The sequence below is a fragment of the Anguilla anguilla genome, chromosome 1 (genome assembly GCF_013347855.1).
Source record: "Anguilla anguilla isolate fAngAng1 chromosome 1, fAngAng1.pri, whole genome shotgun sequence".
Classification (NCBI taxonomy): domain Eukaryota; kingdom Metazoa; phylum Chordata; class Actinopteri; order Anguilliformes; family Anguillidae; genus Anguilla; species Anguilla anguilla.
This window is the reverse complement of record NC_049201.1, coordinates 49,215,090-49,240,797: the sequence shown is the minus strand read 5'-3', so window position 1 is coordinate 49,240,797 and position 25,708 is coordinate 49,215,090. Positions and strand designations below refer to the sequence as shown.

At 42.5% G+C, this 25,708-nt stretch overlaps 2 protein-coding genes across 9 annotated transcripts in view; both read right to left on the bottom strand.

Annotated features, from left to right (window-relative positions):
- The window catches only part of nsmce2 (NSE2 (MMS21) homolog, SMC5-SMC6 complex SUMO ligase), a 28,158-nt gene extending 19,724 nt beyond the window's left edge, over positions 1 to 8,434 (bottom strand). The window contains exons 1-4 of one of the 5 annotated variants that reach the window (XM_035408706.1): positions 8,285 to 8,434; positions 7,616 to 7,751; positions 7,139 to 7,245; positions 5,457 to 5,613 (exon numbers count right to left, since the gene is read on the bottom strand). In XM_035408706.1, the coding sequence (XP_035264597.1) occupies positions 5,457 to 5,613; positions 7,139 to 7,245; positions 7,616 to 7,730 (379 nt within the window). In that variant the 5' untranslated portion in view covers positions 7,731 to 7,751; positions 8,285 to 8,434. Of the gene's footprint in view, positions 1 to 5,456; positions 5,614 to 7,138; positions 7,246 to 7,615; positions 7,752 to 7,911; positions 7,956 to 8,018; positions 8,220 to 8,280 lie in introns of those variants that run through there. The other 4 variants (XM_035408699.1, XM_035408709.1, XM_035408720.1 and 1 more) reach the window with 4 other exon arrangements.
- A 279-nt stretch (positions 8,435 to 8,713) lies between these two features.
- Positions 8,714 to 24,693, bottom strand: washc5 (WASH complex subunit 5). Of its 4 annotated transcripts, none has more exons than XM_035408667.1 (30): positions 24,586 to 24,615; positions 23,464 to 23,502; positions 22,861 to 23,189; positions 22,621 to 22,766; positions 22,076 to 22,160; positions 21,835 to 21,935; positions 21,400 to 21,592; positions 20,670 to 20,822; positions 19,017 to 19,130; positions 18,691 to 18,862; positions 18,147 to 18,274; positions 17,345 to 17,474; positions 16,787 to 16,899; positions 16,326 to 16,492; positions 16,018 to 16,093; positions 15,584 to 15,694; positions 15,339 to 15,479; positions 14,622 to 14,702; positions 14,191 to 14,292; positions 13,693 to 13,872; positions 13,306 to 13,430; positions 12,712 to 12,874; positions 12,049 to 12,151; positions 11,880 to 11,959; positions 11,634 to 11,737; positions 11,411 to 11,540; positions 10,013 to 10,109; positions 9,763 to 9,916; positions 9,283 to 9,370; positions 8,714 to 9,183 (listed from the first exon to the last, which is right to left on the bottom strand). In XM_035408667.1, exons 3-30 carry the CDS (start codon positions 23,044 to 23,046, stop codon positions 9,127 to 9,129), a joined length of 3,480 nt encoding a protein of 1,159 aa, XP_035264558.1. In that variant the 5' UTR covers positions 23,047 to 23,189; positions 23,464 to 23,502; positions 24,586 to 24,615; the 3' UTR covers positions 8,714 to 9,126. The 4 variants fall into 4 exon arrangements, with proteins under 4 accessions (XP_035264558.1, XP_035264550.1, XP_035264542.1 ...); XM_035408659.1 differs by lacking the exon at positions 24,586 to 24,615 and adding an exon at positions 24,348 to 24,579; XM_035408651.1 differs by lacking the exon at positions 23,464 to 23,502 and having other exon boundaries at positions 24,586 to 24,693.
- Between the last annotated feature and the right edge of the window lie 1,015 nt (positions 24,694 to 25,708).

The window sequence follows — 25,708 nt, the reverse complement described above, 5'->3', positions numbered from 1 at the left end:
CAAACAGACCTCAAATGTAATTATCAGGTCTCCTGAGCGCAGTCTGCCGTTGGATCTCTTTTTTTACAAGCTCAGCCACCAGAACGCCTGCTCTGGCGTGTTTCACGGCTCACTGGGGGCCGGGGGGTGGGGGGGGGGGGGGGTATGCAGGAAGTCTGCACACCTTGTAATTGATTCTGCTCGAGCGGCCGGCCGTGCGTGTGCAGAGCTCTCGCGGCTCGCGTTTGGCGAGGCGTCTTGGCTCACTCGCCTCGCCTTTCACACGCACCCGCGGCGACGGGCCGAGCCGCGGCGGTTTAGATCGCCCTGCCGAGATTCCCGCTGCCTTCTCGGGCCGTACTGCAGATGGCGCACGGCCTGGATTCCGCTCTCGCCTTGGCAGAGGGCGCGGAATCGCAGCCGGGTGGACGGAGCGCCGCTCGGGAGGCCCGCAGGACAGGGATAGGCCGGGAAGCCTGACCGCGCTGCGCGAGCTTCCAGAGGGCGCCCCTGTGATTGGCAGCTAACAAATCCCTGGTCCTCATCACTATTCAATTAAACTGCGTTAATTATTAGCACAGATAAGGCAAAAACCAGGTCGCTGGAGCGAAAACCAGAGGGCCTGTCCAGGATTGGCAAAGAAACGATCAGGTCCACAAATCTCTAGCACCACTGTGTTCAAAACCCTGTAAAACCCTAGTGAACCAGGGAGTCTAATCTGAAAAGGGCTGGTGTGGGTGCAGGTTTTTGTTTTAGCCCAGCACTAAAACACCCACTCTGGCCCTTTTCAGACAAGATTAGAGACCCCTGCTAGTCAACAATGTAATAACTGTTTTATTGTCTGTATTAGATAGTTAGACGTCGGCCAAAGCAAAGTTTTTCTTTTTTATTCTCTCGAACGAATGAAAGATCCAGAGAGACACACCCTCATTTGCGCACTTTGGAAGGCCCCTTTTCTCCTCAACATCCCACACCTGAGCAGGGGTCTGCACAGAGAAACAAACAAGACCCGCTGTCTGCCTACTTCCTGTTCATAGTGCCATCATGTCACACTGCAAACAGGGGATTTCCTGAAAAAGGAAAAATTTCAATCACCTGTTTTTAATGTCCCTCTTTCACAAGACGGTGCTAGCTCTCCTAACCCAAAGACATCTAGCAGCAACTCAACTGCGCTTACGCACAGACGAGGTAAGAGGGAGGCCCTCAACTGCTACTAGCTACACGCCACGAGGCTCTGTCACAAACACAGCGTGGTCAAGGGAACCGGTCTCGCACGGGTACGTACATCAGCAACGGCAGATGGCCGCTATAAAAAAAAAAGATGAAGTAGAAAAAAAAGCTTCCTTTGCACATTGAGTCACACCAGATTCGTTCACTTGCTCGTGCCGCGCTTTCTGCCACAACCTGCTTTCGCAGACGGAATGTGAAAGTCAGACCAAAACATCCAGTGTGTGAAAAAAAAAAACAGACTGGCAACTGTAAAAGCACGAACAGGGGAGGGGGTCCGGCAACTGGCCGCTCTCTCCTTGGTGTAATGAGACTCATCGTTTCTTCTGAATGATGTTCTGTGCGCTGTGATGAGGAAGGAGGGACAGCAGTCTGGAACACAGAGATCACCTCCACATGGGAGACGTGCAGAGAGAGAGAGATAGATGTGCAGGGAGAGAGAGAGACATGCAGAGAGAGAGAGAGAGAGAGAGAGAGAGAGATATCTGCAGAGAGAAAGAGAGAGATCTGCAGGGGAAGAGAGAGACATGGAGAGAGAGAGATCCATGAAGAGAGAAAGAGATGTGCAGGGAGAGACAAAAATGTGTAGCGAGGGAGGGAGAGAGAGAGATGTGCAGGGAGAAAGAGAGAGAGAGACAGAGAGAAATGGAAAAAGAGAGATGTGCAGGCAGAGAGAGAGAGAGAGAGAGAGAGAGAGAGAGAGACATGCAGGGAGAGAGAGAAAGGGGAGCCAGCAGAGCACAGATAACAGGATTTGCAGCCCATAGGAAATATGGACACTAAATGCAGATGACATAAATGGCCCCTAAGGGGGGAAAACACAGCTTACGCAATTTAGAAGGAATTCGGTTTCAATACTGTTACACCTGATGTGTGCACGCAGCACATCCATATGTTACTCTGTGTTTTAACTCAGCAGACCTCCTAGCGCAGCTAATATTTACACACTGTTGTGCATAGCGCCAGTGGATGCTGCTACACACTGGCAGTGGTTGAGGTGAGCTTCCCCCATTTACTCCAAAGCTCTTTGAGATTATGTAAAAACTTGATTTATATGCAATTGATAGTAATCATTTTGGCCCATTGATTTGGGCTAAGACAGGCATGAATAATTCTCAGTCTTGATGCCTGTGGCTACCGGTATTTTGTCCTGGACTACAGTTTCCAAAAACAGAAATAAAAAACTGATTGTCTAACAGTACTGGCCTTTTCTGTTGGATGAACCGGTGGAGTTGGTTTCCCTTCACTGAATTGGAAGTTCCTGACTGTACAAACCACAGATTATTTTGATGAGAAGAGTATGAATTCTTGAATCCCTTTACCTGCACAAACTGGCAAAACCTCACATGTAGGTTGCGAAATGATCTTGTTTTGCAAGACACTTATTTTTCAAGTTAATTCATACATTAAAGTCAGCGTCTTTACCGATTCACTCCATTAACTGATCTAATTTTAGTGTAATGTTACAAGGTGACTTGGCTGAAAAATAACATTGTTAATCTTGACAGCAGACTGGTTGGTACATGATAACATGAGCTGCTTTCTGTTTTGAACCCAATGACTTTGAATGAAAATAACCTCAACAGCCAACTCTGGCATGTTTGCGGGAATGTGAACACTGCAATGCAGATGTACTAGTTAAGTAGTTTGCATATAGCTAATGAACACAAAATAAAACATAAAAATACAACTTTTCCAGATGTTATAGCAGGGGTAGTGATGGCGTAGGAAGTAGCCATGTTGACATTCACAGTTTGTGTCCCCAGCAATCAACGTGATGTAGGCACTTTCATGCCTAAGTCACTGGCTCTATTTTTAAAAATCTGGTTACACCAGCTAATAGAGAAGTTAAAATTTATTAGCCAGAAAGGGTAGAGGGGATAATATTCACTTCAAACTGCACAATTAGCAGCAATAGCATCAGTGCATATAATGCCCAAAGGCACACTGTCGTACAACTTCATGAAAAAACAGAATTAAAGGGGTATCTGCAGAGGAAGGACCATAATGCATTGCAAATTACAGTGGTGTTGCCCCAGTTACCTGGGTTAGGTCATCCCCATTGTGAGCTAACTGGCTTGCTGCATAACATTAGCTAACTACACAGTGTTCCACGGCTAACAAATGGCAGGTGGAATTGCTGTTGTGAGAGTAAGCAGCTTAGAAAACTCCCTTTTGACATATTTCAACTTAAATATTAGCTGACTTGCAAATATCTCGGCAATAGTGCAGCATGTTTGGGTTCCAGTTCATTAAAAATGTTGTTTTCTTTTAATACAATATTACAAAAGAGTAGGAAGCAGAATTAAAATTAGTGATGTAATTTTCTTGTTAACAGATATAGCAATCTCTTAATATACAGACTGAAGAAATAAATTATTGATGTAGGCCTAATTTCCTTTACAACAGGTAGATACATATAGGCTACACTGGTATATCATTACATATATATACATATAGCCAAAAAACAAATGCTAAAAAATGCAAAGGCACTGCCCTGTCTCAGAACATGCAACTACCTGGCTATGGGTCTCAAAACCACCCTGCAACACAGTTATCACTGTTACCCCTGCATTAATACTAGAGCATGCCCATGAAACAGTGTGCTGCACTCACAATGTTCAAGGATTATGGTGGCAGAGTTTCTGTTAGAATGAACAGGACACCGGCAAATACAGTTAAGTTTCCTGGAACTGGGAGAGCACAATTCTATTCAGCAGCTGCAGGAAAAAGAGAGCAAAAGCTCATCGAAGGGCGTGCAGCAGCCAAGAGTTTAAACGGAAGAGCTGCATGCGTAACTTCACGAGTACCATTTCAACAGAGAAATCCCGAGAAGGAATCAGGGCTGAGTTTTCCCTGAATGCACTGACACGGTGCTTTGGGCATTGGGGGCTGTGGGCCTGCGAGCCTTCCCCCTGACTCTCTCCCTCGCTCTCCCTCTCTCCCTCTCTCTCTCTGTTAATGACTCACTCTCTCTGACTCACGCTCCAGCTATTCCGGCCCTTTAAGTGCTGCCAGGCGTTGGGTTAATGTTCAATGCGCTGGGAGCGCAGTGGCTCATGAAAACACTGGTTTCCATGGATGTCCACATGAATGACCCGGATTGTAAAAACAGCCAGATGCCCGTTCGCCTCCAGCCAGACTGAGAAAAAGCGTGAATCCCAAAACTTATTCTGCAGTTGCAAATGGTCATAAACACGCACTGTATGATTTGGTTGTTTAATTAAATACATCACAGTGACTATTTTTTCATTTCAGCACATTTTTGTCTATTTTACACTCAACAAATTGCAAACATTTATGCGCACAAGTAAACTGGAAGCATTGCACAATAACAACCAGTGCGCATTCAAGGGCATTTAAGATCTGAAATTACCTTCACAGGATATTGAATTTTTGAAAGCAACCAGGGTGAAGATTTTGGGTAAAGCCTACATAAACAGGGAGGGCTTCTCAATCCTGCTGGCAATCATTTTAACATTGATCCCTTCCCTAAAGCCAGGGCCCCCCGTACCGCTGGGTCTCATCCATGTGGGAAACCGGACTCTGGATCTCACAGGCGCACATGCAGAAGACCCCCCGCATTTACCAAACGGCCCTGCTGCAGACTGCAGCCGTTAAGGGCCAGCCGGAGGAATGAGGACGAGCGGGAGAGACAACAAACCAGAGAGGTCAACTCTACCAATACAAAGCTACTGGCCTGCTTTGGCTTCACTGAGCTTCGCTTCCTGAGACAGCATCATTTCCTAAATGAGTTGCCCCCAAGTGGAAGCAAGAGGAATATTTTTTTTTATATAAAACAAAAAGAAAGTTTTTATACAAAATAAGCAAGCGCATATAACCCTACTTTTCAAACGGGCCAACTATAGAGACAGAATTAACTGAATTAATGCGCAGAAACAAGTCTGTTCAAATAAAAAGTTATATCTTCATAACAGACAGAGTCTGCTGTGATTATAGAATGCCAGGGAGAAACTGCTGCCCTTCATGTTTGTTTGGGATACTGTATTGGGTGGGACAAATATACGCATGTCAAAAAGGCCTTTCCAACTAATCCAGTCTATAGGATCAACAAAGATTCAACACAATGTAGAAAATACCACAGCTGAACTCTGTAGAGCGGAACTGACAATTCATTCTTCTCACCCAGTTGAGCAGTGCAAATATAATAAGTGTGGCTGAGACCCGAATGACCTCGTGTTAGCAGGGTGGGGGTTAACGGGGCCACAGCTCGACCAGGCGGTTCTCACCTTGCGCCCCTGAATTCCTGACGCTCTCGGTGAAGCTCACCACTTTACTGTGCCTGTGCAGGTCGGAGTCGACGAAGCAGCCCTGGAGCTTGGCGAAATGCTCCTCCACCTGGTTTTTCAGGGTGAACATGGCCTCTGGCTGCAGCTGCAGCCTGGCCTGGCAGTCGGAGAGAAGGGGAGAGAGTTAGGGAAGCAGCGCTTGGGCAATGAGACAGGGAAAGAACATGAATGAACCACAGCTGCCACCAAACAGGGATGGAAATATGGCATCAGAGGGAATTTCGATAGAGTAGCTACTATAGTACTCGTTGGCATTTGGAATGTTGCCAGGTGGGGTGTGCAGGCAGAGGACTATCTGTATCTGTTCAACCAACAACGTTATTGAATATCTCTTGTTCATTCTGGTTTCTAAAGACCAATAAGTTCTTCCTAGTGCAAATACACTGTTTGTGTTAAATACGTCAGAGTGTAACATCAGTGTGTACACTTCAGGACACCGCAACAGTGGTTGGAGAATTCCAGGACTGGAGAGCCAGAACTTTGCATGATTCAAAGTCACACGTTCAATCACCACCTGATTTGCATCTGGCACCACAGGTGTGTTGGCTTTCTGTGCAAATAATCACTTCAAAACCAACAAAGAAATTCAGTTGAAGAAAACCCAGCATATTGTACGCCTCTATTATTCAAATCATGGTCCTCGAGGGTTGAAGACTGAAAACTGTTTTCCACCATCCCTTTACCTGGGAGGCAGGTGTGAAGGCAGTCTGGCCAATCAGGAGCACTAATTGTTCAGCCAATTAACTGGGTGAAAATACATGAGGGCCAGATTTCAGTATCCATGTTCTACACCGTTGGAGTTCTCCAGGCCTGGGGTTGCCCAGATGGTGCTATAACCTAGATCTGTGGCCAGAAACTATTTCCTCGGCCATTTGCATCATCAAATTTACCATTATTGCGTCAAAACAGTGACCAGAATGGCAAAAGCCTAACAGCAATGGAAACAATCCTATTGTGTACTAAATACATGCCAAAGGGTGAAATGCCATTTCTCACACTGGAGAAAGTTAGACAATAGTGAATCAACCATAGAGACATGCATCTATAGAACTGCATGGCCCACGGGTGCCCTGCTCTCTTTCTCTGCCACAAAGAACAAGTGCGGCTGACTCTCGGGCCACCCCACATATCCCACGCCTTTGGTTCGCCCAGGAATCATGGGAAACTGGTTAGGCCTGCCCATGAGTCACAGATGGAGAATCCCTCTGTGACTCACACAGGCACACAAAGTGCTGATGAGTCACAGCTGGCCATTCAGGTCCTTGTGACAAAGCCAGTACACCAAAGTCAACATTCTATGTGTTTGTGTGTGTACAGTCACTTCTCAGACCTCATTATCAGCCTCTCTGCAGATGACAACACCTTCAAGAATTTTTCTTGACTTCTTATCTGAAATAGCTCTTTCACATAGAGGTAGAACCCTTTAAAATGGGATTGCACAAACTCTGCTCAGAAAAGGTCAACGTAGGGCACGAATGCATGGCACTCATTGGTGGTATCGTCTGTCTAATCTACAGCACAGGCTGGTATGTATGACTGACAGCAGCTCATGGGGGGTTTGGGGAGGGGTGTTTAATGATATGCAACCAATGTTAGGATCCAGGACGGAGAAAACATCCCACCTGTGCAGTCATCTGCTCAACAGCTTCAACAAAGCAATTAATCTCTCTGTCCAGTCTCGCACAGTCCAGCATCATGTCCTCCAGTTTCTGGATGTCCTCCTCATTTCCTGTAATGAAGTGACTTTTAATGGCAAAACCCCGTTTAACCAGCCACACCATCTGTGCACTGAAAACTGGAGTGTCTTGATGGTTTGATATCTTGGTATGAAGTGACTCACACATGCAGAAAGGCTATAAGTTGCCAGTTGCTTTAAGCTAAAGCTCATGTATAGGCCCCTGTATTCGACTTTACTTGTAAACTGGCAATGCAATCTCTCTAAACTATACCACCTTGTTTTTTTATTTTTATTATTGAATACATGATACAAAAAAGTGTTACATTTTAAATGTTCCTTAAATGTTTCCTTCAAATGTTGTAGCAAACGTGTTCAGTGGCTACGAAAGAAAAACACATCTGATCATTGTTATCCGTTGTACCTTCAGTTTCTACCAGGTCGAGAGCCACGTCAGTGACGATGTCCATCGCCGTGCCGATATCGTTCTGACAGCCTTTCAGGGCAGAGACCGTGGAATTCACCACACTCATGGACATTGTGTCGCACGTTTCGGGAGTCTACAAGCACATTGATAAAAATGCAAACCCATTTTGTTACTATCGATACAATTTTTTGCATGACACAAGAGACAATTTTTAGGTGGCTGATTTTCAATAAGTATGCTCCCAAACCAGTGTAAGTGGATAATCTGGCTAATTCCAAAAACACAAAACTAACGTTGGTTAGCTAGCTGCAGCAGCACTTTCTCAACGCCGTTCACCAGCTATCGCACAATTATTCGCTAGCTACATAGCACTAGCAACAATTGAATCGGCTGACATTACCGGTAAATAGCAAGCAGCCCGGTTTAGTGGAGAGAAATGAGTGAAACTGTCTCACTGACAAATTAACATCACATGTCGTAGATTATCTTGGAGTAATCAATCATACTGGAACTAATAAGTTTTGCACTTTATCGTTTGTTAGCCACGCCTGATACAACGTGAGGGAAGGCTAACATTAGCCAACGTATCTACCGTAAAGTAAGCTGTATCGGCTGTAGAATAACAAGTATATGCCTAAACCAAAATCAACAAATATCAATACCTACATAAATAGTTCTATACGAATGATGAGCAAATCGAAGATACAACACTCCACTACTTTAGGAAATACCCTGCTGTTCAAAATTTCCGGCAAAACGTCAAGACCCGAAACTCCCCTTCGTGTTGAATCGTGGGACTTGTAGTGAGCTCTGCTCATTCACTTCAGTGTTGGGAATTCAAAATAACTACATATCCCATGTTGCAATGTATACATTTTATTGGAGCTCATTAGCAATACCATGAGCCACCATGTGTTGAGCGTGGAGAACTTCACCCAGAATACAACTTCAAAATTCCAATTATTTACTTTCACGATAACAGTACCTGTATATCTTAATTTTGGCTTTCACGTTTTAATCCATTTTGTCTAGACATTAGAAAGAGTAGTTACATATAAAAGTCCACCCGATTTTATACCCACACTTTTCACTGCTAAACTTTATAATTTATTAGCTGTACGAAATAAGCATGACCATCAGTTACATTGTTGAATTATACATTACCACCACAGTTAGTGGTTGTGCACTTTATTGCCTGCGTCATGTTTCACCAGTAAAATCTCAGTTAGTTATAAACCCTCATCAGTTATCAAAGGGGGACAATTTACAACAGTAGTTATAATGGGATTTATTCAGAAAATTATTTCCATTTAATTGATTAACAGACACATACAAAGTGACATATTACTGCACATGAGCCTATAGTAATAAATTCCAAACATGTTTAAAAAATTGAAACTTTTTTATTAATTGAATTAGTGCATTCAGACATTGAAGGCTAAATTATGGATGCTGAACTTGTCTTCAGAAAAAGAGGAACCGTTCAAATTCCATTCATCCTCCACACATCACAGGACTGTCCTAAACTCATCGAAGATGAAACTTGGCACGTGGGCTTCGGCAACCTGAGGTGAAAAACAGAAAACACAACATGCTTGTAAAAAATAAAAAATAAATAAAAAATCTTCAGGGAAACATTTTGAGGAGCGCTGGTTTAGTCTCACCTTGCGAGGAAGTTTTGTGTAGTGCACATAATCCTCCAGGAACATCAATGCTCCTACCACATCGGAGGGCATCTCTGGAATACGCTGACTGTAAAGATTATATAAACTCCATTTATTGATGACTATAAAATAAGAAAGCCCTTTTCACCACTGACATTGCTATTATAGGCTATTATAGCAACAAATTTAACTGGCATCACAAATTAAAGCAAAACCACCCCCCAGAAAAGACAAAGTTTGAAGAACAACTGTGTCTGTTAAGTTGGACTTCAAGGGAGGAAAAAATCCAATGAATAATGAAATGACATGAAAATCATTAGTAGCTGTAGAAACATGAAAATGGGGATGTATCCTTTTTGCAAGGAGCCGATTCTCTCTAAAATAACCTCACGTTGTGACCATGCTGCACAAAGATCACATGACTGGTGGGTCACACCTGCCACAGCACTGAGAGCCAGCAGCTGAGCCAAGGTAATGTACCTGGTGCACTGCTCCATGACAGAGCGAATGAACTGGCCAATCAGAGCCAGGAATTGCTCTGTGTATCTGGAGTGGAACTGCTTGAGCAAGGTCAGCAGGCCGAGCACCAGGGGAGGCCAGTCCACAGGGTCAGTGGCCTTTCTGCAGGTCATTCCTGAACAGGATAAGAAAAAAACGTTAAATTCTCTAGTGTACCGTCACAAAATATGGCAGGAAAATGTTCTTCTCATGGAACAGGATGGAGCTTTACCTTGGTTTTTGCTGTACTGCAGTTTGGGCAGCTGAGCGATGAGGAAGAGGAAGTTCACGATGGGGAAGTAAGGTAGCCGTTTGGTTGTGATATAGATCTGCAAGTGAAAGGACAGACACAAAGTGCAGAGTTCAGTGTGGAGCCCTCTGAAGGGGATTCCTCCACCATCCTCCGAGGTGGCAGAGCTAACGTCCTACCAGTCATCACTCATCACAAACCGCAAAGAGCAGGGGGTTCCCTGGTGTCCTGGCTAAACTCCCAACCTGGCTCTCTCAACCTGTCACCTAATCACCCCCTGATTTAATTGGCTAAAAATGGTTCTCTCCCACTCCACCTCAGCTAATGTGTGATGAGCATTGTGGCTCAAAATGGCTTCTGTGCTACACATAGGTGGTGGGTGAGGTGAGTTCCCCTCATCACAGTAAAGCACTTTGTGTGTCTGGAAAAGTGCTATATAAATGAAATGTTTCATTCATTCAGTTATAGTACTGCACAGAAAAATAATATTGTGTAAATTGTTTAGGAAAAATTTCCTTGCAGACATGATTTTGCATCTAAACTTAGGAAAAAATATATCAGCCATATGTTGAGTCCACTCAACTAAAACATAAATTGTCTTATTTTAACCTCACCTGATTTTAGGATTGAAATAAGCTGTGACTCCAGACTGCAGGATGCTCTGAGTCTCAGAGCCTTTACTTCAGCTCATTTTAAGACTGGCATCCGATTCAAGCAGACATTTTTAGGTCAGCAGGAAGAAGCTTTCTTTTGGTTGCTATTGCTATGTTGAAAAAGAGACTGGTTTTATGCAAGCCTGTTTGCTTGAACATTTTATATGAAACAGTGAGAAATTAGCTACGTTATGCTGCAGAATAAAATTAAAATAAAATTTAAAAATGTTAAATTAAAATGCCATTTATTAGCTCATGTATTATGCTGGAAGCAAAATAATTAAAAATAAATTATTATGCAGCATAAATAAATTGTACATTCTATGAATATTTAATGTTTTCTCTGAACCAAATCAAATTATTTTCAAACACAGTATTCGGGCTGCATCTGAATAGGAACAATTCGCTCCGAGGCATTTTCTTCACTGTATCTGGGCTATTCCTGCCCTCAGTACACTTAGAAGCAGACTGCACTCTATTTGACACAGTGCCCTTAGTATCAATCGATACAACAATAAAAATAAAAGGCTCTTACATCAAAGTGATAAACAAAGAAAGTGGTATAACTGCAGCTGTAACTGTAAACCTTTGGTTCCAAAGCTGCTATTAACCTGAAGTGGTTTGAGATATAAGAGATCAGGAACAGCCTGAAAAGGTGTTTTTGAGTCTAGTTTTGGTTAACTCCAAAGACAAATTGAAAACGAAAGCTGGCAGGAAGAAGACTGACCTTATTCAGAGGGTTGTGGATTCCAGCGGCCTCTAGGTAAGCGGTGATCTCGTACAGGAGGGTGTTGTCCTCTTTGGGATAGGGCAAGGAGGGGTCCTGGTAGTGTGCTTCAATGTCAGCTAGCAAAGACCTGTTGTAATATGGTGTTATTTGTGGGTTTCTATATAGTAGGTATTAGTGAATATTAAAAGAACAAGAGGCAGAGCATGGAAATAAGACTGACTTGTTCAAGTTGTCTAGAGCAGCGGCAAGGTGTTTTGAATCAAACTTGCAGGAGTAGTTCAACTCGTTGGCAATCTGTTGCCTCAGAATCTGCATCTGTCCAACCTGAGGCATTTAGAGAATAGGTATATTTAATGCAAGACATTGCTGTGGTGAGAGGAATAACTGGCTTAACTCTGCTTTGATAACTTCCGAGCCAAGCTTACAAAGATTGTACTTTAACAGAGAAAGAGAAGGGTCACAATACCTTCAGAATTGCGTCCAAATAAGTCGGCCAGATTTTTTGCGTTTTGGCAACTGCATTGGTGTAGACCTTACTGGCATTTGCTTGAAATGGAAAAAACATGTAGTAACATTACACAACGTCCACCCCGTCTGCAAACACAACAACCTCACTGAAGGTTCACTGAACTCACCCACAATTCCTTTCACTGGATTCACAGTATTCAACAGAGCTTTGAAAACATCGACCACAGCTTTGTCTTTGAGAATGGCCTTCTGCAGCACAGTCAGAAAGTTCTGCCAGTGAAAAGGATCACACAGAAAAACCAGCATCGTTTCAAATGTCAGTTAATGCATTACAGTAATTGTATTTTCATAAACTACAGTATGCACATCCACCACAAAGCTGAAGTCCAGAATATTCAGACATGTAGATAATACACACTTTTATCCACTATTTTCTTGTCTCATGCCCAGTGGTGTTCTTAGGCCCAACCCATAAATGCAACATTATTTTTTAAATCATGCAGCAACAACAGCAACACAGCCACCATTGTTTTCACTCTGCAATTCGAGCGGTCTCTGCATTGGAAGAGTACTGTCCAATAGACCCTCCCTCAGGGGTACACACTCAGGACAACTGTGCAATCTCCTGTGAGGCTGCTGTCCACAGTCATAGTCAGGACTCAATACCAGACTGTGGGGCGCACCTTGACAACACAAAATATATAGTGTGCTTAAATATCCAGCCTAAAATACAAGCTGCTTACAGTTCAAATCAGCATGTCTGTGTAGTTCTGTCCAGGGGGTTCTGTGAATGTAAATGCACTGAGAGACAAAAATCTAAAATCAGTTACCTGCAACTCCTTTACTATCATGAAACAGAGAAGGCGGTCGAGACCATTCAGTCCAAAGGTCCCCAGTGTGTCCTGAATCTCAGAGAACAGCCTGTTGTTCGTCACTTCCTGGTGTGTCTTCATGTCGTACCACGTGTTCATCTGATCAATGTAGCATGTGATTCTGAAACAAGGATGGAGCCAAACAGCAATTTCATTTAAATAAATTTAACCAAATTACAATTTATAGTCAGCGACTGACATTTTCAAAGATCAAACCTGCAGCTGAACCACTTAGGAGCCTTAAGCTGAATTGTTACTGGAGCAACTGATGCTAAAGGCATTTCCTGAAGAAACTACTGCATCTTCTGCAGTTCAATTTTCTTGCCTTCAATTCACATTCAATTGACCAAGCATCCCTGCAGTCACTCTTTTTAATACCTTCTGAACAAGGTAATTGACTGTGACATAGCTGTGATTGATTCAAGTAACAGAAACTAACGACAAGTTGGGAGGCCTTATTTGCATCTTGCTGCTGGAGGACTGAAGCAATGAGGCTGCAGAAGCACAGGGCCTTCCCAACCTGGCTCAACCCTCCCGCCTGCAGAGACTCACTTGGGGTCAGTGATCCTCAGGATCTCTCTACAGAGACGCCCGATGAAGGTGGCAGACTCGTCCACAGAGGGGTATTTGGGAATAGGGATGTGGGTGGACTGGTACACGCTCTGCCAATCTTGGATCTGGAAATAGGGAGTAATCCGATTATATTCTCAAATAAGCACAAACTGGCACAAAGTGATTCAACAAAGTATGTGACTGACACCAGCTATCTGTGCTGTTGTTACTTTTTACACACCAGCTACAGTTCCAGTGCAGAACTTTGAAAAAGCTGAGATTGTGCAATGAGGTATGGCATTCTTTGCAGACTGAAAGCCCCTCCCCCCCATGCTTTACACAGATGCACCACACCTTTGCCACTTAAAAGTGGAACATCTGACTGACCTTTGTCCTGAGGAAGCTGTTGCACTCCTGCTCTACGTTGTAGTTGATGATGCGGGACACCTCCTCCTGCCAGATCTTCAGCCCGTAGATGCTGACGTAGTCCTGGATGTACTCAAAGGAGCGGTAGAAGCCATCCATGGTGGCCGCCATCTCTTTCAATTTTGGCATCAGCTCGCTGGTCTGGAAAAAAAGGCAGAGGCGTGTTGTAGTACCATAAAAATACTGGCCATCTTGATGAAGAGGACAAATAACTTTAATGTGCAAAGGGCATTCTAATGTGAAAAAGACTTTAATTCATCACCCAGCAAAGTGCTACATATAAAGTTCTGTTGCCCTTTTCTCGCTTTGATTTCTCTGCTTCACTTTTAATTGATTTTACATCCTAACTGAAAGGTAGAATGCATTAGTATTATTATTATCATTATTAAAAAGACTCTCCTACATAAAGATCCTGCTTTTGAACATTTCACTGTTTTCAATTAGTGACAGAGGTTTCACCTTGGCTTTGGGGTTGAAGATCAAGCCCTTGTGGAGGGCATAGGCCACCCTCCTAACCAGCTCCTTCCGGATGCCATCCTCCAGGAGCTGCTTAGGATCCACCTAAAGCACACAGAACACCACCATGGGTATGAAGTCATTTCTAAAGGAAACAATTCTGTGGGGCTAAGACTCTGCACAAGCAGGTAATGATGAATTTATGTAGGAAATCCTGTTTATTTTTGCTGAATCGTAACTGAAACTGACACAGTAGCCAGTTATGAAAACTAATTTCCCTTTCCTACACATATTTCTGTTTATTTGTGTCCAAGCATAAACAAACAGGTACATTTCCATCACTTTAAACAAAAGTTTAGCATAAAAACTAGGTAAATTGATATGAAAGTATTGCAACAGTAAGAAAGATAACTGGCTTGTGTTTTTTAATTTACCTTGATGATCCCAACAAGTGTGGTCTTCATCATCAGGATTCCCTCCGTGAAAATTGAAATGGCATGGGTGAGTTTGGCAACCTTTGAGAAAAGAGGGAGGAGATTTTATCAGAGGTTTTGAATACACTATAGGAAGTAGATGAGAGGCCTTAGAGTGAAGTATCCTGCCACCCTGTAGACACTGGCCTAGAGATTCCATTTGGCAAGCTGGACAGAGAGATCATACCTATTATTAGCTATATTACGAGAATCATGACATCAACAACAACAACTTCAACACCGACGGCTCCATTACTTCCAACTAATGGACCGGGAAAAGCTTCTGGAAAAGCATTTGATTTATTGTCACATTATTAGGAACTGCACCAGCATATTAAACATGGTCAAATGTCTCTAAAGTCAGAGCTTCTGAAGTGCAATATTTTAGAGGGTTTTTATGATTTCCTTGAGCGCTGTTGTTTTTAAGCGGTGAACCTGGTAACTGATTATGCACACAGGTAAATAAAGACTGCAATAGGGGAACTGTGAAGACGATATTTTGCCATTTTTATCCACTGTGTTACTCAAAAATATTTTGCTGATGTTTTCGATCAGCCATGTGATGAAGTGAATGTTAATGTGATCAACATTTAGCTAATCCCGTTAGCTAATTAGACAATTCTTCCATCGTCAAAAGCCATTATTGCGGCAATTCTCTTAGGAAGGCCCCGTCCCCACCTCATATCGTGCTCCCAGCTGGGCGTAGTCCTTCAGCTTGTCCTTGTCCAGTCGGGTGGGCACCTCCATGATGTCATGGATCTGCAGTTTGATGATTTTGGCCAGGGAGGTGAACATGCTCTCTGGAATGATCTGCAGCACCTGCGGAGGAACATAAATGGGAACAAACTCTGTATTACATACGGTATAAAAAATGTGATTCATGCAACACCACACTCCGTCCCTCTTTGACGCAAATTTTTCACCTTCCTGACGTACGCCACCAGTTCGCCAGAGTAGAACTGGGAGACGCTGAGCAGGTCTGGGCTGTTAGCCTGGTTGATACGCAGGAGGGGAAGGTCCAGCGCAGAGGCCAGCTGCTCACAGGGAAAATGGCGTCAATGTATACAGCACACCACAGTGAACACAAGAAGCAATAGTTCAACAGTTTCTCACTATTCAACACAATATACCGTAGAGAATTACAGTAGACGAACTACAGAACAGGTGTTCATGTTTACATATTCCCATGAATGAAATTTGCAGTAATGTGCAGACCAATACGTAGAATACAGAAACCGAAATGCCATTTGGAAGTGTCTTATAACAAATTATGGATGCAGGGTGACCCTGGATAAGCCTGTTTACTGATCAGTTGAATAGCAAAAATAATAATTATGTAATCGATTCTATTGTTTACCTTCAGGAAAGTTGCTCGCAGTTTTGTCACCATTGATGGGCTAGCTCTGATACTCTCCTGCATGATAGATGTGAAGCTACAAATGAAAGTAAAATAGTGTCATAAAATGGCGACGGCTCAGTGTCAGAAAAAATCTGAGCTACAACTCTGGAGTGCTGTGCTGTCAAACCCACAATGCAATGCTACTGTACGTATGACTGATGCTCCACTGTACTGGTTGAGTATTTATGTTGTACATTAGACAGCTTGTCAAGGCTAAACAACCATGTCTCGACCGCCATTGACCAGGTGAATCCGGTGGCAGTTACCTGTCAATCAGCTGCCAGGCATAGGACAGGTCCCCTACAATCTGCATGGTGATCAGCACCTCCTCCTTGATGTTGATGGTGCGAATCATCTGGTGTAGAAACTTCCGGGTGTCAGCCAGGAACTGGCACACCTGCAAGTTGGACTCTAGCTGGTGGAACTCTTGCACCTGCACAAAAAGCAGAAAGAATGACCCAAAAATCTCAATAACAAGATGAACTGGGTAGATAAATAGTAAAACTCAATTTTCACAAAAAGGAACGCCTTGGCTTTCTTCAGAATGTTTTGGTCACAGCTTCAAATATTAAAAAGACCTTTGCTCCAAAGACCACCCTTTTTTTTCTTTTTTTGTTTTTGCATTTTAATTTAAAAAACCCAAAAGCAAAGTAGTGTTCCAGTACTTTCTCTTCTCAAAGGTGTGTTTTCTCTTTAAGGGTTGCTGTTTGAGTTGAGCGACCCTTACCTCCACCAGGGCCTGAATCAGCTGCACCGTCTTCCTCCCGGCTGCGGTGGAGTCCTCATAGTTCAGGGAATGGATCTGCTTGGAGATCTCCCTGAACCAGGCCTGCAGGTTCTCTGTGGATCACATGCACCATACAGACTGATGATCAACTCAAATTTTATTTGTATAACAAAATACTTCAACTTGCTTACTTTATTATTCAGCAAAGGGCATGAGTCTAGAGAGCTGAGTATCTAGCTTTGCTTGTGGGTTTGGCTGATATAAATAAGTATATAAATATATAATAAAGTATATAAATAATATATAAATGAGGTCCAAATAACTATGATAAGCCTACTCAGCTCTGATGCATGTTTGTTGCATCATCATATTGGTCCATTATACTGGGCTGATACTTATAAGTTTATTTTTAACAAAAATGGCCAATACGAATATTGCCCCGATATTACATTGCACCCCTAAATAGGAGATTTGGTTGAAGTTCTTGGTACAGCTGTGGAGAGTGCAAGGCTAAACTAGGCCTGACCATGGAAGTGGCAGTATTTAGGAATTTTTTACCATTTTTCTCCACCCTGGTGAGGGGTTTGACCCCGGAGAAGACCTCAGCCAGCTCCATCATCCTCTCTGAGCCCTCCCTCTTATAGCTCTCCCATTTCAGCTGTTTTTCGGACAACATCTGTTTGAACATCTGGAAGAAAGACACAGACGTGTGATTCAGAAAGGGCACATATTTCCCAGCGCCACCTTTTGCTTTGAACCACGTAATGCGCATACTAAGTACGCCTGAGGGGGCTTAGCTCACAGTTTCCATTTATTATTTAATATGTGACGGGAGATTTATTTTAAGTCTCCTGGAAACCTGGAAGTTATCAGGTGTCTGAAATCAAAACCACAGAAAAGTGCTTGTTTCACATCTCACAGGTGGCATTCAGCCATTTCCCATTCTGAAATATGACTTGGGTGCAAAATTAGACATGAAAAATTTGTCTGTCAAAATGCAATCCGTTTTACTGCCATCAACATATGTAATGAACCCCACTGAACTATAGCTGGCTCCCTGTTTTATTGTTTTGTTACATGTATACAGGCCAAGGGAGGTGCTGCTAGATTCCAAGATCACATCACAACCAATGCTAATTTGATTATTGGTCCTCTTTTTAAATCATCCCCAGTAAACACCATCTGAGCGCAAAATAAGTTAATATTGGTGGTCTATGTGAAAGAAAGTATTCTTAAGTCAATGTCCCAAAGTCAGGCCACATTCATAAATGGCCAGTACATCCAGCCCACATTTTCTTCCTCCCTTTTGATTCACTTACTTAAAATGCACTTTAGTATTTGGACTGCTGGGCTCACTCACCTCTTTCAGAATGAACTCAAACTGAGCAGTGTCCAGCAGCAGCTGGAAGAGGATCTTGGGGTTGTACTTGGAGTCGTTGATCACCTGGTCTTTGATCTGACGCAGCCTCTTGTTGTTTGGATCATAGACTGAAACATAACACAGTACACAGAGGGTTGACGGGAATTCAAAATTTCTGATAAGGCGATAAGGGAAATTCCTCCAGCTATATAAAGCAAAACATCAACAAGAGTCACCAAAACCAAGCATGCCCAAAAATTAAAATGCCAGTGATTTGCAAAGCCTGATCAAATCGTGATCAAAGAATTTTTTGCTCTCAACTCCTTGAGCCCTATGGTATCTTAAGTTAAGTTATTATACCGGATTAATTGATTCCATGTCTACTGGGGCTAGTAGATCAGTATTTCCTGCAGGTACTACTCAGGGACAAAATTTATTGCACTGCGTTCCCATTTATTGCAGTGCGTTCCCAAGCGAGCCATGACACGCGGTCAGTAAGCAGTGCGGTCTTCAGAGGAGCGTGTGGTGTGTGAATCCTCCTTACCGGACTCGGCGTTGTGGAGCATCAGCCAGCGGATGGCCACGTTGCAATCCCGCAGGCAGTTGAGCAGCTTGGGAATGTTGTCCAGGACGATCTCCTCCCGCAGAAAGCCCTCCTTCAGGAGCTGCTGCACCTGCGGCCTCAGGGTGTCCAGGCTGGCCGCGTACCGACTGGCCTGTGGGGGCGGAGATAAGGGCGGGTGAGGCACACTTACACGTGGAGGAGGCGGAGTTACAGGGGCAGCGGGGGCAGGGTCACTGTAGAGGGAGGTGTCACCACCACCCAAAATGAATATGAATATATGAATACTGTGGCGGCGCACCACATACCTGCTCTTTGATGTTGGCTGTGTCCAGCGTGTAGTTAAGTGCGATCTTGGCTGCTTTGTAAGGCTCCCAAGCCTCCACCAGGTTCACAGTGATCCCCATGTAGATGCTGATGACCTAATGTGTTAGCGAAGAGTAGTTTAGAGTACAAAAGCAATGTTAACAACTGAAGAGACCTTGCTAAAGTAAATTACGCCAATTTAGTTTAATACAACTTAAATGTCTGGGGAAAAACTGTGGTTTCGTTTTTTTTTTTTGTGGTGGAATCCCATTTTGGAATCACCAATTTAACTATGCCTTTGTAAACTGCAAGCCTCTGCTACGCTTGCACTGAGCAACATTTTCCACTCATAAGAGGAAAGCAACAACCCTCATCACTGAAAACAACTCATCTGTAATCTGAGCAACCACAGACACTGCCCTACTCACACTGGGAAATGCTAACTGAACTGGCAGCTAACCACTGCTGTGGACTCATTGCAATGGTCAGCTAATGACATAGTCTATACCTTACATCAACCTGTGGTCAATGGAAATGCCTTCACCATATAAGCCACAGTACCAATAGCTACCAATATGAACTGAGGTTTTTTCAACCTGGGTCAACCTTATTTTCAAAGCATTTTTCCATCATTCATATTGGTTCTTGTAGTATTTTACTCACTGGCTTCATTGTTGAGTTTTTTTTTTTTTTTGGGGGGGGGGGGGTTTCTCCATGTAACAGCTTCACAACAACGTCTATGGGACATATCAAGATGCAAGTTCAAGTCCAGTTTATCTAAACCTCTTATTTGGAAGTGAAAATGAATGTGAAAGTTGAAATTTATTTAGCAAAATTAAAAACAAAAATAATTCTGTTTCAATCAGCAGAATTGACCCACTATACTTAACTATTCCACACGCACACAAATTAACTTCAGCTCTTTTTCTGTGTATTCCTGTTCAAATAAGTATGGGCTGAAATCAATGTGAAGAGACTCCACAACAGCTTCGTAATAATCCAATGAATAATCAGCCATTGCAAGAGGTTTAGGATTTGGATTTTCCACATTATCTTATAGGTGAGCCACCCTTGTAAACAATACATTTTTGTGTGCACAGAATAGTCTAGAGACAGTACGTCAATTCCGCAAGTTAAAACTTTTTTTTTGAAAATTATTTTTACTTTTATTTCAGAAAATAAATTTAAACTTTCACAAATTTCAAGTTTTTACTCCAAAAAAGGAGGGTTAGATAAACTGGACTTGTTTGAGCTAAACTGAACCTGCATCTTGATAATGCCCATTGATGGCACTGTGAAGCTACTGACATGGAGAAAAACAAGATCAGGTTAAAACCTAGCATATGGCTGGACCTAACTCACGTGATCCAGCCGACCAGTGGTGTAACTTCATAACTCAGCTGACCAATGGTGTAACTTCACTCACTCAGTCAGTCAGTCAATCACAGACATTCGCGTTTGTAGTGCTGGGCCTGCTGTTGCGATCCAGCCAAAAACAACAAAAAAAACTTGACAATGAAGCAGGTGTGTAAAATACTACCAGAACCGATAGGGATGATGGAAAAATCTAAGAGAAGAAGACCCAGGTTGAAAAAAAAACATCTGTGGTCAATGTCTACTCCAAGTGTAAGTCTATGTGATGTTTTTTTTCTCACCCAGTTATCAGGAAAGTACTTGTCCACAATCTCCCTCATCTTTGCCTGCTGAGTGAGCAGGATGGAGGGAGTGAAGAAGAGGCACACGTACAGCATGGCTGCCTGGTTGGCCAGAGCGGTGCTGCGGTGCTCAGGCAGTGGATACGCAGACACCTGCCAGACGCAGAGATACACTGAGCACACATCCCTGTCAAACGTCACATGACTCACTCTAATCAAACCATGAGCTTATATTCAATTATATTAGTTCTGCAGACCTTCCCTCTACTTTTGTATCTAAAAGAGCCATACTTCACGATCCAAGCATACAGTAGACATTTCTCTGTGGTACATGTTATTATTTGTGTGTTCTAGTTAGTGTTCCTTGTGCTTTCAAAATGTCCAGAATTTCCACTTAAGCATGCAGCAATAAAGACTAAAGCACAGTTTCATTAATTTGGAGCAAGGACAGATACTTTGATTAATTCATGTCAATCAAAAATGTACCACACCAAGTCTCGCCTAAATGATTGCAAATATGGGAAATCTCTTTGTGGGTGTAGAGGTCAAGGCTAGGCTAAGGGATGGATTCTGTATCAAGGTCAAATGTATAGTTTCGGTCAGGGTCAGGGTCCTGGGTGGCATTAGGGGTTTTGTTGATTGTCAAGGAGAAAGTTGGCGGAGTGGTCAAAGTCTAGGATAGCATTAGAGCTGGGGCCTGGGTCAGGCCTGTGGTCGCCGGTGCTCTTGCCTGGTTATAGATGTCATCAGAGCGGAGGCGTCCAATGACCATGCTGACAAATGTGGGGCTGATAGGCACTCTCTGAAAGTAACTCTCAGGGTAGTTAGGGGGACGCTTGGCCCCTGGTTGGCTTGAGTAGCCTGTGCTACGCAGGAGCTTGCAGATGTCGTCCAGGTTGGAGTCCGCCGAGGAGCGAGCAGCACTGTCAATCAAGCCAAGTCAACATTTTCTCTATGAATGAATGCAGTGAAGTGAAGCTGTTGTAATAATACTTATGTGCTGACAGTCATTCATTATGGATTGAATTAATTTTACTCAAATATCTACCCCAAAGGGTACATGTGGAAGCCAAATGTATCTGTTACATAATGAATGCCTTTCAGCAACACAAAATAATGAAGAGCAATAGAATGGTGACAACAGAAGTATAACAAAAAGCCTCACCTGTATCTATAATAAGACACCAACATTCGTTCTCTGACTTCCCCTTCAATCTTTTGGTCAATGACCAACAGCATGACTCCATAGAGATACAGAGCTTCACACTGTGGTTAGAGGGGCACATAATGACAGATTTCCAGTGTTTCAATGTGTCTTTTCGGGATGAATAAATTGATACATACAAGTACCACAGATATCATTAATCTGAGGTGAAATTCAGCTGCTTATAAAGTAACACAATTACCAAGAGCTGTTTCCCATCTTCATTTAATAGTACAGTCTCCAAAGTCTGCTGAATATATACTCCCTCATTAAGGTCATCCAGATACCTGAAAGAAAAAATATAACAGGTGTGAGTGACACTGACTCAGTAAGTTGAGTAATGAACTATCACAAAGCCATACCGATAAACCTAAACGTTGAGGGAAAGCTGCCTTCTGGTTTTATGCACCAAAATTATGGAACTCTTTTACCACAATACATAACGGATTCAATCCTTGAGTAGGTTTTAACTATGACTTTTACCAAAGAGTAATCGCTGTATTTATTATAATGTTATAGAACTTCATGCATTTTACTGGTTTTTTATTTATTTATCAGTACAGTACATTCTTTGTCTCACATCTTATGTTCACTTTTTTGCCTTCTTTTGTCATTCCCTTACTTTCATAACACTGTTAGACTGCTCTATTTGTTTAACCAGTACCAATAAAGCTATTATTATTTTCGATACGGTCATGGTTATTGATTAAATTATTATTAAATTACGTACAACACACATTTAATTACCTTATTAGATCCACAATGTACTTGTGGACACTTTCAAATGCCAGGTAGAATCGTGACAGTATTTCAATGTTATTTTCCCGAAACTCCTCGTCCAGATCCTGAAGCTCTGGCTTGGCTTCTAACTTGCTCTCATAGTATTCTTGGCCCTGAAAGGCAGAAACCCACAAAATGACCATGTAGACGTACCAGTAAATACTAATGTCTTAATAAATAAATAAAAATTTCCATTGTGCTATTCACCTTAAAGTAACTGAAGTCGCAGATAATGTCTCCATATTTCTGTTGATCACTCTTGTCTTTGAGCCTGAATACGGCCGGAATAAACTCGGAGAGACGCAGGAGTTCTGCAATGATGGCATTTCCCCGGGACACAATCCTGAGGATAGCCTGGCCGCACAAATTATTCTCCGCTAGAAAGTCCACCATGTCGGCAAACGACACGAGGCTCCCAAGCGAACCTTAAGAATCCCAGGAGCGGGGTGGTGCGCCTCTCTGACTCTGTCGGGCGACGATTGGAGAAGTGAGGAGTTGTTGGCAGAGCGGAACGTCATCCAAAATGAGCTCCGGTCCTAACAACAGAAAGGGAATTCAAGGTAACTTGCTAATAAACTTCGATACTGTCACGTCTACATTGTCAAGTGTAGTGTATTATGCAATGATATTTCACGTTACAAATGTTACAATTGCACGTTTCATCCTGCTATGACATTATGACAGCGCTGCCTAAGCTGTACTAAAACTAGGGGGATTACACACGCAAATGTAAATATTTAATCGGGGCATAACGGTGTACTGTGCAGCATCTGCAGCGGAAAATGTGTCCTTACTAAAAATGCATCTCACCTTATAGGTGGAGGTGTAATGTAGCAGGAGGACAAGCTCCTATATCAAAACAAATCAGAGGACATCGGCTTAATGAAAGCGCATCAAAACAGCCCACGATCAGTCACTCCAGTCTGCTTTCATCACATAGTCCCAACATGCGAGTTTTCAACCACATTTTTGCTTCGAGACACAGGCTACTTCCTAGTGAGTAGCCTATTATTCAACAAAAATTTTTTGAAATTGTGCGGATTGTTAGTTTGGACAGGATACACAATGTATACAATCCTATTAATAGAAATGCTTCCTCATTCACAAAGGTTTTACTCACAAGGGGGACTGACACGATTAAAAATGATTGCGCTGAACTGTTTGTCATAATGCGCAATATATTGTGTTGAGAAGACAGATAAACGGAGACTGACATTATTGGATGTAGACTAACTGTAAAAGATTTAGTGTTTTCTGAATTCTAATATTACATTACAGCTTGATAACTTGACTACTACAATTATAGACCTAGCTAGTACGCGGGGTACAACAAAAAATCCTTGCATCACGCCTGGATGCAACAATAATTACAGATTCTCAACCCTAATTTGACACTTCGTGTAAAAGGGAAGTTCACAACAGCCGGAAACTTGTTTGGAAGTCAGCGATTTAGTTATACGGCATAATATAATTCTGAACAATGTACGGAATAATGTTTTAAATGCGTTTTTAGTTTGGAGTATTGATGACCAGCTAACTCTTGCAAAACATTTGCAGAGATGTCAGCGGTTGCCCGCTAATGGTACATTGTAGCATTACGCAATGCCTCGTTCTAAATGGCAGTAGCCTACACCAATCAATTTGGTTGTACATGAATATATATTTCGCCGAACGATAAGAACATTTTAAAATACCGAATTATTTTTTGTGGGAGAAAATAGATGAACCGGACGCATCAACGCAAAAGGCAAGTCCTCATTCCATCGTCAGGCAAAGCAGTAATGAATCCACGTAGCTTGTAAAATCAGCTGCAAATACACGTCCGTTTGATATTAGATTAGACCAAATATATTCATTGTACAACTCCCAAGTTTGAAACATAAAATGAATCATAAGGCATTGATCAACTAGCCTCATTTCCACATAGCCTACCTATTCTGCCTCTTCAGTTCCTGTTCACGGTGATCACATGACCAGTGTGTCACATGAGTTTATGGCTCAATGGTTGTCATTGTGGATAGCGCGTCACCTATCTTTGACAGCAGAAATATACATGCATTCGTTCGAAACATCACGAGATGTCGCTATAGCTTCGAGTTGGGGAGATGGGCCTGAAGAGATTGATCTTTGCTGATTATATGTAGCGATGGTAGACACCAAGAAAAAACATTAAGGAAGAATAAGATAAACAGCAAGAATGTACACTGTTCAAAGTTTGGCGAAAGAAAGTTTGTTAGAGCAGTTATTACAGATGTACCAATAGATGAAATTAAAGACAATGTGACCAATGCAAAAGTAATATAGGCTTAACATCTGACGACGGTGAGAAATGGAGAGAAATACGATAGCTTATCAGTAATGATCAACTTTGATAAGGAAAGGTTGCGAGTATACATAAGGTAAATGAACTGCGATGTCTGACCTTAGATGTGTGGATATATGGACATGTTGTGGCAATATATAAGGGCAAACAAAGATGTTGGTGATGTGCCGGGGAACATGAATATGGAAAATGTGCAGAGAGAGCAAAGTTGAAATGTTCCAACTGTGGAGGAGTACGTAACTGCTTATCGTGGATGCGAGGTCAGTATGAGAGCAACGGACGTGCAGAAAGTTAAGGTTGTTCGGTGAAGAAGGTATCTGAAGATGCTAAACGAACGGGTGTCATGATTAATAGTGTTGGAAAATGGTTGTGATAAGGTGAAGGGTGAAACACTAACTGTGGACAATAATTAATTTGTGTTGTTTATGGTAGACGTGGTCAACAAGTAGAACTGGAAGCATTACGGTTATATGAAATCAGCTTGGAGTCACAGGATTTCACTGGGAAACAGTGAAGGACATTCTGAATTGAGATAATCATAGCTCACTGTCATGGGATTGCTTATCTTAATGATTTTAATCACCTTTCAATGGAATGCAATAAGTTTAATAGCTAACGGGCAGAAATTCAAGAAATTTGTATCAGGGAAAGGAGGAGGAGTTGCTACATTCATAAAAAAATGATTGACTTATAAGGTAGTCAATATAGGAAAAGAACATGAAGCAATAATGA

What these genes read in the sequence shown, in the direction of transcription:
- washc5 (XM_035408651.1), bottom strand. Translation starts at nt 23,046, where the DNA reads ATGGTGGACTTTCTAGCGGAGAATAATTTGTGCGGCCAGGCTATCCTC. An exon ending in CTGATGACATCTATAACCAG is followed by an intron (nt 20,823 to 21,399) that starts GCAAGAGCACCG and finishes TGCGTCTGGCAG; the next exon opens with GTGTCTGCGTATCCACTGCC. An exon ending in AGTACTTTCCTGATAACTGG is followed by an intron (nt 19,131 to 20,669) that starts GTGAGAAAAAAA and finishes CTAACACATTAG; the next exon opens with GTCATCAGCATCTACATGGG.